The following is a 14,625-nucleotide window of genomic DNA, read 5'->3' as shown; positions in this document are numbered from 1 at the left end:
TTAATGCATTAATATCTACCTGGCACTTGTGTCAATGAGGCCTGTGTCTCTGCCCTTTGGAATGTCTCTCGGGTAAATTATGTAACCCTTGAATCATGGTTATTAATCTTGAACTTATTGATTTTGGCTTGTTACCCTGCTATCTCCAGACCTGTGACAGTCCTGGGCCTCAGGGCGCAGTTCCTACGTCCTTTCCTATCAAAGGCCTTTCCCATAACTGGGTCTTGGGATCCTGACTTCACGTAAGTAGAGCACTCTCACCCTGCTGAACTGTCTGTTCCCACTCAGGGGCCTGAAGAGTCACAGTACTCACTGCTGCCAACCATTCTGGGGATGAAAAGGAAGGGGCAGGATGGTCAGTCTTCCATCCATAGCTGAGGGCAACCTGAAGCTGAGTTTTGGTTCTCTGGCTCCCACTGCTGGTGTCATCTAACACTAACATCCTAAGTTCTGTCCAGCTGTCCCTGGTTCCTAGGCTGACAGCTGGTTCTGGTTTCTAGAGAACTGTAGCTTTCCCAGCAAGACAAGCTGACTGATGTTGAGCCTTAAGACAGAGGAAGAGTTCTGTTTGCTTTTTAAAGGAATAGAAAGTGTAGGCAGGAACGGTAGTTCCATTCCTTTGTAAAGATTTGCATTTTATGTTTCAAATACAAAAAAACACTTTAGATATCTGGGAGAAGACAATGAATTGATTTTACATTGATAACTGCTTCACTTTTGCTCTGTTTTCTCTGATTATAAAAATTATATAGATCTTTAAGAAGTCAAACAGTTATAAGAAAAATAAATAAATAAACAATGAGGAGAACAGCCGGCAGCTCAGTGCTACCACTAAAGCAAGCACAGTATGGAAAGTGGGTTTTAGAAATACCGTGGATAGAAACGCATCTCTATCACCTACTACCTATATGGTTTGGAGTAAACTAACTGTGAACAATTTCTATAAAGCTGAGATAAAGATTTAAGTTGTGTGACATCTGTAGAATAAGTAAACTACCACAACGGTAACATTACATCTGGATTATTGAAGAGATTACTTGAGAAGATTTAAATGCAAATTTGTCATGGCACTTGCCATTCAGTGAGTGGTAAGTCATAGTGAACATGCCTCAATTCTCCTTTCTTAACAATATTTTCCACTTAGATCTCATTGCCTTCAAAATACACTTATTGAGAGTCTACTAACTACATGCTGATGTTATGACATTATGAAGACAGTAATTTAAATTGTGTATTTATTAATTATTGTGTGCATGTGTGAGGGCTGCGTGTAGCATGGTGTGTGGAGATCAGAGGACAACCCTGTGGAGTCAGCTCTCTGCTTCCATCTCTGGATGGCTTCCCGGGACTGAGTTCAAGTCATCAGGCTTGCAATGGCACTGCAAGCACTGTACCTGTTGAGCCATCTCACCAGCCCCAAGTTCCAAGATCATATTTAAAATTGTTTTTATTTAAGCAAACCCTTTCTCAGAGTCCATGTAGGTTGTTTCGTAGTCACTCTTTCCATTAACAACATAAGCTAATTTCAAACAGGAAATCATCTTTTGTATGTGTATATGTGAAGGAATGCTAAAATCTAACAAGGCTATTTGAGGATTGGGGTTGCTATTGGGACACCCACCTCACACTAGGCACTCAATAAATAATTGTTATCTGAGGAATATACACGAACTAAAAGACTTCTTTCACCTTCCATTTGTTGGAGGGAAAATCCCAAGGGATACTCTTCTCTGTATTTTTGACCCTAAAAACTTTCAGTGAATTCGTAGACAAAATTCTAATCCCCTTGATATGGTTCTAGGTTTATTTATAAGCATTGCTAGCTATGGTTCTCTAGGAAACTCACACAGTCCAGTTGCTGGGTTTCTATAATTTTAAAAGCGCCTGCTCAATATGTTTGTTATGTAATAACATTGTTGCCAATTATTAGTGTGACTGTGGCGGGCACAGTTTGGAGACTTTATTATCTCACTTATAACTCCAGCCAAGATGGCCTTCACAGGAGTGAGTCAAAGCGGTGCTGAGTCTCATCAGCAGCCACAGGGCCACTCCTCATGACAGGACAAGTACTCATGGGATCAACTATGAAATTATAATCATGGATGATGGAAGCCCAGATGGGACAAGAGAAATTGCTGAACAACTGGAAAAGATCTATGGGCCAGACAGAATTATGGCTCTTCTGATGTGGGAAAGAAACTCTCAATTTTTCTTTTAAAAACATACTTGAATTTAGAAAAGGAGGGAGCCACAGTCCAAATCCAAAGCCAGCTTTGACTTTTTAACTCCTAAGGCCACAGGAGAAAAAGCTGGGTCTTAGAACTGCCTATATTCATGGAATAAAACAAGCCACAGGAAACTATGTCATCATTATGGAGGCTGATCTCGCATACCATCCCAAGTTTATTGCTGAATCTATAGGGAAACAAAAGGAGGGTAATTTTGAAACTGTCTCTGGAACTTTATACAAAGGAAATGGGGGTGTTTATGGCTGGGATTTGAAAAGGGAGATAATCAGCCGTGGGGCCAGTTTTATAACTCAGATTTTGCTGAGATTGGGAGTGTAGGACTTAACAGGAAGCTTCAGATTATACCAAAGAGAAATTCTGCAGAAATTAATAGAAAAATGAGTCTGCAAAGGCTATGTCTTTCAGATGAAGATGATGGTTCCAGCAAGACAGTTGAATTACACCATTGGTGAGGTTCCAATATCATTTGTGGATGAGTTTATGGTGAATCCAAGTTGGGAGGAAATGAAATAGTCTCTTTCCTGAAAGGATTATTGACTCTCTTTGCAACCACATTAAAGAAATTACTCATTTACACTTACCATGTTCATTTCAATTAAAAGTAAGAGAAACCTGGGTCACTGATTTTTATCAATGCTCTCTTAATACATGAGCCAAAGGTAAGGTGCATTTCTCTGGAGAAATTTATATTTCAAATTAAAATTTAACATTATTGTTTAATGAGCAATGTTCTAAATTTTCATGTGCTGTATTAAGACCATAAATAAATGTATATAGGTTTGTGTAAAAAACAAAAACCTCCAGCCAAATAGAATGATTTGATTTCCTCCTCTCTTCTCTCAGTCATTTCACATGCTCCAAGAAACTCCCGGTTGACCTAAAGATTAGGTCCCTATCTTGTCACTCTCCATGTTTCCTGTCCTCCCTACACTCCCCCATCTAATTAGCAGCTTTTATTTCTTACTTCTAAAAGGAAAACCTAAATTATGCAGTCTCTTCAGATTTCCCTCTCTCTATGGTATTTTGTTTGTGTTTGCTCTGGCCAGGTGGGAGCTCACTATGTAGACCAGGCTGGTCTCCAGTTTACAGAGATCAGCTCACCTGCTGGGATTAAGGGTGGGCACCACCAGGCCTGACACCACATCACATTTTAAGCTAGTCCTCCTCTGCACTCACATCGCTCTGGAGAACGTGAGCTACATGTGTCCTCCTGACCACAGCTCTGCTCCACCACCCCAGCATTGAGAACAGTATGTGTCCTTTGTAGGCTCTTGCAAATGATGTCTTATATGAATTCATATTGCAGCTAAATTTGAATTTATTACTCCTATCTTACAGATGAATAAACAGACTTCTAGCAGTTAAATAACTTACCAAAGAGCATACAAGTAGCAGAACCAGGATTCAAACCCATTCAGTTTACCTCCACAACCTCTTCCTTCCTTTTCCTTCCTTCTCTCTCTCTCTCTCTCTCTCTCTCTCTCTCTCTCTCTCTCTCTCTCTCCTTCTTTCATCTGTGTAGCCCTGGCTGTCCTGGAGATCACTCTGTAGACCAGGCTGGCCTCAAACTCACAAAGATCCACCTGCCTCTGCCTCCCAAGTGCTGGCATTAAAGGCATGCTCCATCACTGCCCAGCTCACAGCCTGTGTCTTATCCACTATGCTACAGGATTGAACTACGATGGCTGGGGGCTATTATTAAAGATTGTGTGTGTGTGTGTGTGTGTGTGTGTGTGTGTGTGTATTATTAACAAAAACTTAAGTAGAAATTCTCTAATCTAATAATGTTTTCCCCGAATAAAGATTGTGTGCCCCATTGCACAGCTTAGTAGGCACAGCAGGACCTGGCTCCTCCCAAGTTCTTTCTCCCCATTGGCCTCTTCGCCCAACACTTCAGTAGCTAGAACAATCTGAAACAGTCTTCTTTCCCAGCCCCCTCCAGAAAACCTTCACCATGCTCTTATTTTGGAAGGATTTTAATAGGCACACGTCATTATTGCCCACTGCCGGAGAAGCACTTAGAACAGAACATCCATTTAAATTTTGTTGTTGAATAAAGCTATCAGATGGCAAGGATAGGGCATCTCATTTTACCTTATTGTCCATTCAAAAACCATAGCTCTCATCTTAAAGGGAATGACAGATTATTCTGGAGCTATTTTGCGTGGCCATGACCTGGTTACTCCAAACTTCATGTTCCAATGTGGGAACACTTTCACGAAGTTTTATAGTTCTATAGAGCAATGAAAGCCATAGATCAGGGCAATTTAAAAATACGTGCAGAGAGGCAGGTAAATATGAGGGTCGCTTTCCTAAAGGATCACGATGTTATCTGATGACAATTCTTAGGTTTTAGGTCGGTGGAAGCTAGTGGTCTGCTAAGTTAAGAAATACCAAAAGGTTTTCATCCATTAAGTCACAAGGTGATAATTCCGATTCAGAAGTGGGTAAGGCCTGTTCCAGAGGGCTACAACTAGGCCAAGATAAGGTAATTAGCCCCTGGACCTGCAACATTCCAATCTCTCCAAATTACTGAAATACCAATCAGCCAAGCAGTCTCTGAAGACATGGCTTCTTTTCAAGAGTTTGGTTCTCATCACCACCCTAGGCATTGGGAATGAAACCCAGGCTAGGAAAGTGAGCTATCTTTGCGTTCCAGTGCTAGACAACAAGAGGTAATTTTTCTCACTTTACCGCTCAGAGCGGTAAAATAATGGTCCTGAGTCAGTATACCAGTGACAACGGAGAAATTGGAAGGTTCCCAGGTGCACACGGACAACCAAGCTCTCACCCTTTACTTCCCCCTTTACTTCCGGTCTCAATCCAGTTTCCCCCTACGCCAGTCCCGTCCGGACTTGCAGAGGTTTGGCCCTCGTCCGCCGCCGTAGCGCGTCGCCTCAGTTGCCGTGGGAGACGACCCGCGACCTGGGAGTAAGCGAATCCGTTTCCCGCCGGCGGGAGCTGTGGCTGTGACTGAGCAAAGGGTTCGGAGCTGCTGCACCACCATGGCGGAACAGCTATATCTGGAAAACATAGACGAGTTCGTCACGGACCAGAACAAGATCGTGAGGAGCTAGGACTGGGGGGGGGGGTGGCAGGCGTGCGCAAGGCGGATGAGAGGAGTCCTGGGCCTGCCAGGGCGCGAGGGTCTCGACCCCAGTGCTTGTGGCTTCGTGGGGACCGGTCACCGCGACGCACCCTTTTGGGGGAGACAGTGGCTGCGGGCAGAGCCGCCCGCGTGCTCCGTTGTCCGCGGGCGTTAGGCGGGCGTGTGGGTCGCTGGGGCGTGGAGCCTGGGAAGCAGGCACGAGTTCCTGAGGCCGCCTTCCCCATGCCCTGTCGGGTGGGGGGCCCCCCAAGCGGCCCACCCTCAGGCGGTTGAGGGGACACGACGTCTTATCCGGGCTACCGCCTAGTGGTTTATCCTCCGGAGACAGTTTCCTCTTCCTGGAAATTTAAATATTGAAAGCAGCATGACCCGCCTCTCTGGGCTGGTGTAATGATCAAGACAGATCCGGATGTGTAGCAACTTTGCCATTGCGAGCCAGGTGTAGATTCTTTTGCATTGATCAATCTGTATTTGTAAGATAAGTGTCCTGATCTTACTTGTCGCATAGTTTTTCTAACCGATATCTATTGTAGTTTACAGAACATAATCATAAGACTCTTTGGGATCAGGCTCTTGGCACTTGTCTGTACTCTGGAATCATCTAATAAAACCTTAAAAAATGTTTTTTCTTTTAGGTGACTTACAAGTGGCTAAGCTATACACTAGGAGTTCATGTTAACCAGGCAAAACAGTAAGTCCATTTTACTGATAATTTTAATGATGTTGAAATTTGTTCACCTTGTTTTTAATGCTCATAGAACTTTAGGTTAGATCTGACTTTTTCCCCGTGGGTTAATAGGAAAATATTATTTTCACTACTTTCATCTTTCTTTTGGTGTGTGTGTGAGAGAGAGAGAAAAAGAGAGAGAGAGAGAGAGAGAGAGAGAGAGATAATGAATGTGGATGCACAGAGGTCACAACACATGGGAAGGTCAGGATGATTTTGGGCTCCATTCCTCCTTTTCCAACTACTTTGAGATGGGAGCTCTTATTATTCTCTGCTGTGTACACCAGACTGGTTGGCCTTCAAGCTTCTGTGGTTTCTTGTGTCTGCCTCCCTCTCGCCACACGAGAGCTGTGCTACCTTATCCAGCTTTGCTTGGGTTTGGGGATCAGAGCTTGCATGGCAACCACTTGACTAGCGTTGCCATTCCCCCAGCCCGGGTTTTCTCTTTTAGATCAGTGGTACTTGCTGGTTATTCCCTCCCCCCCCCCCCCCAGCCTTGGCCCATGGTTAACATCACTTTGTGTAGTGATTTGAATGAGAATGATCCCCATAGGCTCATATATTTTCACTCCCAGGTGGTGGCACTGTTTAGGGCACGCCTCTGTTTTGTGCTTCTGCTTACTTTTGAAGATAGGAGCTCTCAGCTTCCTTCTCAACCTTCCTGGCCTGTCATACCTCCTTCCACGGTGGACTCTTATCACCTCCCAGGAACTGTTCTCCCAAATAAACTCTTTATTCCATCTGTTGCTTTTGTCATGGTCTTTTATCACGGCAACAGAAAAGTAGTATTACACTTTGTTATTTCAGGCTTTAATTAACTAGTCCTGTTTAAAGCTCAGATTTACATGTTGGTTGTCATAGATCTTCATGTTTCAACATGTGTTTGTTAGGTCTAACTTTGGCCAATATTTTTGTAATGGTTTCTGTTTCTGTGATAAACACTGACTAAAACCAACATGGGGAGGAAAGGGTTTGTCTTACAAGGCAGAAACTGAAGCAGAGACCATGAAGGAGCACAGCTTACTGGCTTGCTCTCTTCAGCTTGTTCAGCTACCTTATACAACTCAGGACCATCTGTCCACTGTGGGCTGGGCGCTCCTACATCAATTAACAAGTAAGGAAATGCCCCACAGACATGCCCACAGGCCCATCCAATGGTGGCAGTTCCTCGGTTCAGGTTCCTTATTTCTGAGAGTGTCAGGTTGACAGCTGAAGCTACAACAGAGCTCAGCATGTGTTTGACATTAGCAATCTGATAGTATAGGGTGTGAGAACTAGAGGCAGTGAGATGGCTCAAGTGGGCAAATGTGCTTGCTGTTGAGCCTGACGACCTGAGTTCAATTCTCGGAACTTAGATACCAGAAAGAGAGAACAAGACTGTCACAGATGGTCTTCTGATCTCTACCCGTGACTGTTGCATACATGTGCACGTGTGCGTGCACACACACACACACACTAATTAAGTATAATTTTTAAAGATATGAGAGTATTTGCTGGGCGGTGGAGGCGCACATCTTTAATCCCAATACTTGGCTAGCACTTGGCTAACAGAGGCAGGCAGATCTCTTGTGAGTTTGAGGCCAGCCTGGTCTATAAGAGCTAGTTCCAGGACAGGCTCCAAAGCTACATAGAGAAGCCCTGTCTCGAAAAACTTAATAAAATAAACTAAAGATATACAAGTTTTTAAGTGAAAGTAAAGAGTGCGTTTAGGATGCCCAGGGCACTGCCCTTCTTGCATTCTTCCACATCTTTCTGTCATTGTTACAACAGAGCTGACTTGAGGCCAGAAGAGAAAAAAAAGCTTTGAACTCCATGTTAGAATGTTTTGATATGCAAAGGTACAGAACGTTGTCTAAATCCCAAGAGGGAGAATAGGTTAACCATTTGAGAAATCATGTATGGGTTAAATGTCTTGTTTAGTTTGTCCTGCTCTTAGGTGGGCTGGTTTTTTACTTGTTCCTTTAGTGGTAGGGGCTTTCTTTGAGCTGCACCAACATGTTGCATGTCTTAGAAAGCTCCCGGTCTCCAGAGCAGGCCAATTGGGCTTTGTTTGAGTTAACATTAGATGGGTGTAGGAGGCTGACTTTAGCTGTGATGTTTAAGCTTTCAGCACTTGAAAGTGTTAGTCCAGAGCTAGATTTAGACATGTTTTCACCAAGATTGCCCAAGATCAGCTTTGGCCCAAACCCAAGAGCCACAGTAACTTTAGGAACGTACACATATAAGAGCTTTATTCATTGTCTGTAAAGAGGGTCTCACTGTGTAGCTCTGGTTGGCCTGGAACTCTGTATGTAGGCCAGGTTGGCATGTGGACCAGACTGGCCCTGAACTGCCTCTACCTCCCCAGTGCCAGGATTAAAGGCATTGAGCACCACAACTGGCTGTGCTTTATTCTTTTCAGTGATACGTATTTGAATATGAAATGAAGCAACTGCTACAATATTCACCTAATAGACTTTGAAGATGCATTTGAAGGATTAGAGTTACAGATAGTTCTAGCCTTAACATACCAACTGCCTATGTGCCCAACTTCATCTCATAATCCTCCATTCCTTCCTTATTGTAGATTTGGTACATTTGCTTTTCAATAGGTTATGCTAAACTCATTCTTAGCTTAGGTCCCTTGTACTATTTCCTTTGCCTGGAATGTTCCTTTCCAGTTTTTGCCTTATCCTTCAGGTTTCAATTAGGATTTCTCGTGTAATAATTCTTCTCTAATCTGTTTTCAGTATCACTATTCCTTCCTAGTACTCCCACACTACTGTTAATCTTTTTATAAAGTAGATTTGAACTTTTCACTCACAAAGCCATTTACCCATTGAAAGTATACAATTTAATGTTCTTTTAGTGTTTTCACAAAGTTGTACAGCTCTCACCACTATCAGTTTTTTTGTTTGTTTTTACATTTTCAAAACGGAAAGTCATTTACTGCCAATTCAGAAATCATTCTACTTAGTAGCAACCAAACAGAAGCAACCAAACAGCTACATGATCAAAAATTTTGAACCATTTAAAAAATAAGCAGAGGGGTTAGAGAGATGGTTCATCAGTTAGGAGTCCTGGCTGCTGTTCCAGACAGTTCCCAACACCCATATGGTAAGTCACAAACATCTATAACACTGGGTCCAGGGAATCCCACATCTTCTGGCCTCCCAAGATCACTGATTGCATGTGTTGCACAGACGTACATGCAGTCACTCATGCACATTAAACAAAAAAACACAAGAAACAGCCCTTACATACTTTGCATCACTAGTGGTGGGCTGAATGTAAATTAAAATTCCTGTGAGGTATCTTTTCCTAACATAATCACTACAGTGGGGGAGACTTGAGAGAACAAGGTGGACGAATCCACAAAACTGTCAGATGGGACACACTTTGTACTGTGGTCTAATGGGAAGGGCAGCCATATAAACAAACCAGTTAGAGTACAGTGTGGTAGGTGTCATAAGGATATTTGTCATGGGTTAATCTCTGTTAGCACTTGGAAGGCAGAGGTGTTCCACTGGGCTGGCTGTGTTGGAGAAGGCATGGAAAAGAGGTGGTCCTAAGCCTTATTCTTGGCTATATAGGCCTGGAATTCTGTATGTAAGGATAGCCTTGAACTAACAGAAATCTGCTTGCCTATGTCTCAAAGGCAGACAAGGAGATCTCTGATTGAAGTTCCTACCCATTTCAAGCTTACTCTTTAGGAAAGAGATGGCTAGTAATAGGTACAAGCTTTGATGCCTTTGTTCACTGCTTAGAACACAAGTGGCCACTCAGTAAAGAGAATACCATGGGGTGACCAACCATGTTCCATGTCTTAGAAACCTCTTAGACTCAGGCTATCTGGAGTGGCTGGCCATACTAAAATAGAGTAAGAAGATGGCTAAAGACAACGCTGGCAGTAAGGGAAGGAAGGTACAGAAACTGCACATTATAACTGGGGCAGCTGCAGCTGTAGACTCCAGGTAGGGTATCATGGAAGCTAAGAGGGACATTTGGAGAAGGGAGTGATCAACAGTGAAGCTGAGGTTTTCTTTGAGACATTGTATTACTATGTAGCTCTGGGTGACCTGGATAGAGTTCACTATGTAGACCAGACTTGTCTTGAATTCACAGGGTTCCCACCTACCTTTTCCTCTATGGTTAAAGGCATGTACCACTAGACCTAGCCCTCAGAATTTCTAAGTTTCTAGCTGTTCTCTATGGAAGTGTGACATGTTGTAGAAGCTTGCTGAATATTTCTTAAAATAAAGACAAATGATGTCTTTTTTGGGGGGGGGTTGGAAGGTTTTTTTTCAAGACAGGGTTTCTCTGTATTGCTTTGGAGGCTGTCCTGGAACTCACTCTGTAGACCAGGATGGCCTTTAACTCACAAAGATCTGCCTGCCTCTGCCTCCCAGGTATCCAGATTAAAGACATGTGTCACCAACACCCGTTGGTTATGATGTCCATTTTTAATTGTTAATCTAGATCATAGAGGGGAGTCAACTTTTGGTATTCTGGGTGGTTGGGATGAAAGTGAGTAAGATTTTACTGTAAGCACCATTTCTGCATTAATGTGTGGCTATGAACATTTGGATGTTGGCTGGTATAAGCACCTGCTATAGTCTACAGTCATGAAACATCTGATTCTAAGTAATTCAATACTGCCAGAGGTGGGTATATGTTTGTCATTGTATATGTGATAGCTTGAAATGTTCAAAACCTATCTTAGAATTACTAAAACCTCCAAATCTACAAAGCACATGCAGATTTGCAGCTTCTTTGAGAGTAGATGTTTGTAGGCAGTGTGTGGATTTGGGTTATAATAATTACTGATGTAGTGATGGCATTTTTCTTTTATGCCTCAAGATATGAAGCCTAGAAAACTTTATTCTGGATCCCATATTGAGATAATGGCTCACTGCTGTATCTGTTACTTAATCACTGCCACTGTTTGGCTATGGGTTCTGTCCCTCCTGGCATATTTCTAGATTTATCTCAGTTACTTCCTGGGTCACTAAGCTAGTTCAAACAAGTTGGCTCCAGATCCATGCTCCATCTAAATAAAGTCTGTCCATTGTTTTTTTCAGAAATCTGCTTGTTCAGTAAGTAAAAATTGTGCTATTTAGAGAACTGTCAGATTTCATATATATGACTTTTAAGTCATGAATTACGAGTTGATGAGGCATAGATGCATACTAATGAGTCACTTCTGTCTTGTTTGGAGCAGGATGCTTTATGAATATGTTGAAAGGAAACGGAAGGAAAATTCAGGAGCTCAGCTGCACGTTACCTACTTGGTGTCTGGCAGTCTTATACAGAATGGACATTCGGTAAGTTCTCGTGTAATGAGCCTACGTGTGTGAGATATTAGACATTAGCAGGAGAAAGAAGCAAGATTGAGTGGTGTGGAAGTTTTAAAGTACTTCTTGAAGAGAGGTTTGTGTTTTGTTTTGTTTTTGTTTGTTTTGTTGAGACTTGGGTTTCTCTGTAGTCCTGGGTGTCCTGGAACAAGCTCTGTAAACAAGGCTGGCCTTAAACCCATAGAGCTCTGCTTCCTGAGTGCTGTGATTAAAGGTGTGTGCCACCAACGCCCAGTCGTGTTTTGAAATTCTAAACTAAATCTGACACTCAGGAATGTTTAGGTGATATCTTGGCTGTGATGAAGAGACTGTCATTATTAAATGGTTATGTAGGAAATGATACCTTAGAATGGCAGTCCTTGAACTCCTTTTTTCTCTTGAATATGTATTGAGGACACGGTATTTACTTTTCGTCCTGTTCAAATTTCAAGCCACATACTCAGGTGTTAAAAAAGGAGATAAGAAAAGCTGACTGACTTTATTTATTTATTTTTTTGATTTTTTTTTTTTTTTTTTTTTACTTTATTTTTTATTTGAGCACACATTTTGATAGGTCACTTAGAGTGGTCTCTGGTGGGAGATAGGCCTGAAGGCCTAGCTGCTGGTACAGTACAGAGCCATGGGCTGGGAGTATGTATAGGCTCCCAAATCTTCTGTTCTAGTCCCTCCCAGTCCACCAACTTTCAGATACTGTTGCCTTTTCATCTCAACCACAAAGCAGCCTTGGATCTGGTGATCTCTTACTGACTTTGATGTCCTCCTTAGGGCAGGCATATGAATTTTGAAACTATCAAGTATTTAGTGCAGTGGTTCTCAACCTTCCTAATACTGTGACCCTTTAATGCATGTTGTGGTGACCCCCAACTATTAAATTATTTCATTGCTACTTTATAACTGTAATTTTGCTACTTACTGCTCTGAATTTTAATGTAAATGTCTGACATGCAGGATATCTGATAGACAACCCCCCAAAGGGGTTGCAAGCCACAGGTTGAGAACCGCTGGTTAGTGGGTTCATGTTATGTTGATTAGGCCTTGTCAGATTGGTGTGCCCATTCATTACAATTTCTCATTAGCTTTCCATGTAGTAAGATTTTAGTTGAGAATAATTTTTTCTTTTTTTAAAAATTTAAATTAGAAACAATCTTATTTTACATGAGAATAATTTTTTTTAAATCACCTAATTTAATTTACCAGAGGTTACAAAATAGGTTTGAAGCTGGAGTTCTTTTATGAAGAACATTTATTTTTAAGGACAGGTCTCACTTGTGCAGCCTGGCTAGTAGACTAGATTGACCTCTGTATTCATAGAGATCCACTTGCCTCTGTCTAGTGCTGGATTAAAGGTGTAAACCCCACACCTGACCTCTGTGAAGAACTTTTGTTGAAGCTGAGTGTGGTTGTACATGCTTATAATTCTAGCATTTGTGAGGCTGATGCAGAAGAGTCAAGATTTTTATGCCAGCATGGGCAAGACCTCTCTCAAAAACATAAAATAAAATTCTAAAAGGTAGCAAAGATCTGCAGCTTGCTTCCCTGTGTCAGGCTTGAGGTTTGTAGTGCTGGACTTGCTGGTACCTTCACCTCCGAGGGGGCCAGTGCAGCAGTAGCTCTCTTCTGGTCTGCACTGTTTTTGTACCATCAGGTTGCCATGTCCTCTGTTGGCCTGTGCATTTTCAGTAGAGGAGCACTTAGCCATATGCAACTGCCTGCCTGTCTAGATTATTCCCTTAGGTGTGAATTAATTACTGCTCCTAAGGCTGTACTTCAAATCTGCAGTGTTTTAATGGTTAGTTCCTAATGCCTTTTTCCATAAGCCCTGCAGTTTTTAAAAAGTGTGCAGTTTTGTAGAATGTGACAGTTTGAGGAACATTTAGTTTGTGTATAAGGTCATGCAGGTGTGTAAGGTACACTTATGTGTGTGTGTGCATACATATGTGTGCATGGCTATGTGAAGGCCAGAGAGCAGTCTTGGGTATTTTTTCAGGAGCTTTCTTTCCACTCTGTTTTTTGAGAGCAGGTCTCTCACTGGCACCTGAAAGCTTGCTGATTTGGCTAGGCTGGCTGGCCAGTGTCCTCCAGGATCCTCCTGTCTTGGTCTCCCCAGCACTAGAATTATAAGTAGTGCTACCATGCCCATCTTTTTACATGGATGTTTTAGGCCTGCATTCCTGGAGCTAGTGTTGCTGTGCCAAGGGCTAACTGGGGCTTAGCAGGTGCTTCTGCTCTCTTTCTCACCAACAGTTAGTGTAGCTCCTGGCCTCATGCAGCACCTGGAGTCAGGGGACCAGGACTATTGCTTGCTTTTAGCTGTGAACTGTTTGTTCACACTTCCTGTCCCTCTCATACATCCTGTTTGTTTTGCTAAAAGCTCTTCATTTTCCTCACTTCATCTTCATCTTTATGTTTTGAAGATGTAATGCCCTTTTGTGATACAAGTTCTAGTTTAGTTTAATTTTTTTCATCATTTGTCTTTTGCTTTAAAATTTTTGTTTTCATTTAAAAGCATTTCTTTTTGCTTTCTTTTGTTTTAGGTTAATTGCAGATGTCTTACTTGCTAGTCAATATTCTTGATTTTTAAAGACAGTATCTGTTTCTAGTGTAACATGGTTAAGTCCTGGGGTACTCTTGAAAATTTAATAAAAACATTGTTATTAAAAAGTTTCAGTAAAGAAAAACAGACTTTCATTTTTTTTTTAAAGGTTATTTCAGTTATCCTGAATGTTGGGTTAATCTTAGAGTAGTCCTTAGAACTTACATTGACATACATAAGTGAAACATCTGTTACCTAGTTCCATAGATTATATAGAGTTTGTCATTAAATCATTTACTAAAAATTGTTCTTATAGTGATTTGAGATATAGTTTTGTTTCATAAAAGTATTTCAGCTGGCCTCTCATTTTCCTTTATCTCTTCTTTTTCAAGAAGCTGTGAAACAAGCAAATTAAAAATAAGTCAGACTGCCCTATAATGTAGTGTATTTTCAGGGTTCCCAGTGTTTTTCTAATTTTATAGTTAAGCATAACTGAGTTACTGTCAAGGAAGCTGAAATTCCAAGTTCTGTAACTTCACCACTGATGAAGTGTTGTTCCTTACAGTGCCACAAGGTTGCAGTAGTGAGAGAAGATAAATTGGAAGGTAAGAGTTTGAGCAGCTAAGAAGGCTTTCACTTTTCTGCTTATGGCATTGATTGGGTACAGTCTGCAT

General features: G+C 41.8%; 1 protein-coding gene and 1 pseudogene across 1 annotated transcript in view; both read left to right on the top strand.

Moving 5' to 3' along the window:
- The first annotated feature begins 1,989 nt into the window (after nucleotides 1–1,989).
- LOC127227965 (dolichol-phosphate mannosyltransferase subunit 1-like) lies at nucleotides 1,990–2,873 on the top strand (annotated as a pseudogene).
- Nucleotides 2,874–5,155: 2,282 nt separating this feature from the next.
- The window catches only part of Pold3 (DNA polymerase delta 3, accessory subunit), a 37,525-nt gene continuing 28,055 nt past the window's right edge, over nucleotides 5,156–14,625 (top strand). Inside the window, exons 1-4 of the mRNA XM_051192340.1 lie at nucleotides 5,156–5,314; nucleotides 5,994–6,049; nucleotides 11,286–11,388; nucleotides 14,517–14,556. Coding sequence (XP_051048297.1) covers nucleotides 5,255–5,314; nucleotides 5,994–6,049; nucleotides 11,286–11,388; nucleotides 14,517–14,556 — 259 coding nt within the window. The 5' untranslated portion in view covers nucleotides 5,156–5,254. The remainder of the gene's footprint in view (nucleotides 5,315–5,993; nucleotides 6,050–11,285; nucleotides 11,389–14,516; nucleotides 14,557–14,625) is intronic.

The sequence above is a fragment of the Phodopus roborovskii genome, unplaced genomic scaffold (assembly GCF_943737965.1).
Source record: "Phodopus roborovskii unplaced genomic scaffold, PHOROB, whole genome shotgun sequence".
In the NCBI taxonomy this organism is placed as follows: domain Eukaryota; kingdom Metazoa; phylum Chordata; class Mammalia; order Rodentia; family Cricetidae; genus Phodopus; species Phodopus roborovskii.
The sequence above is the reverse complement of the archived record's forward strand: the minus strand, read 5'-3'. Positions and strand labels throughout refer to the sequence as shown.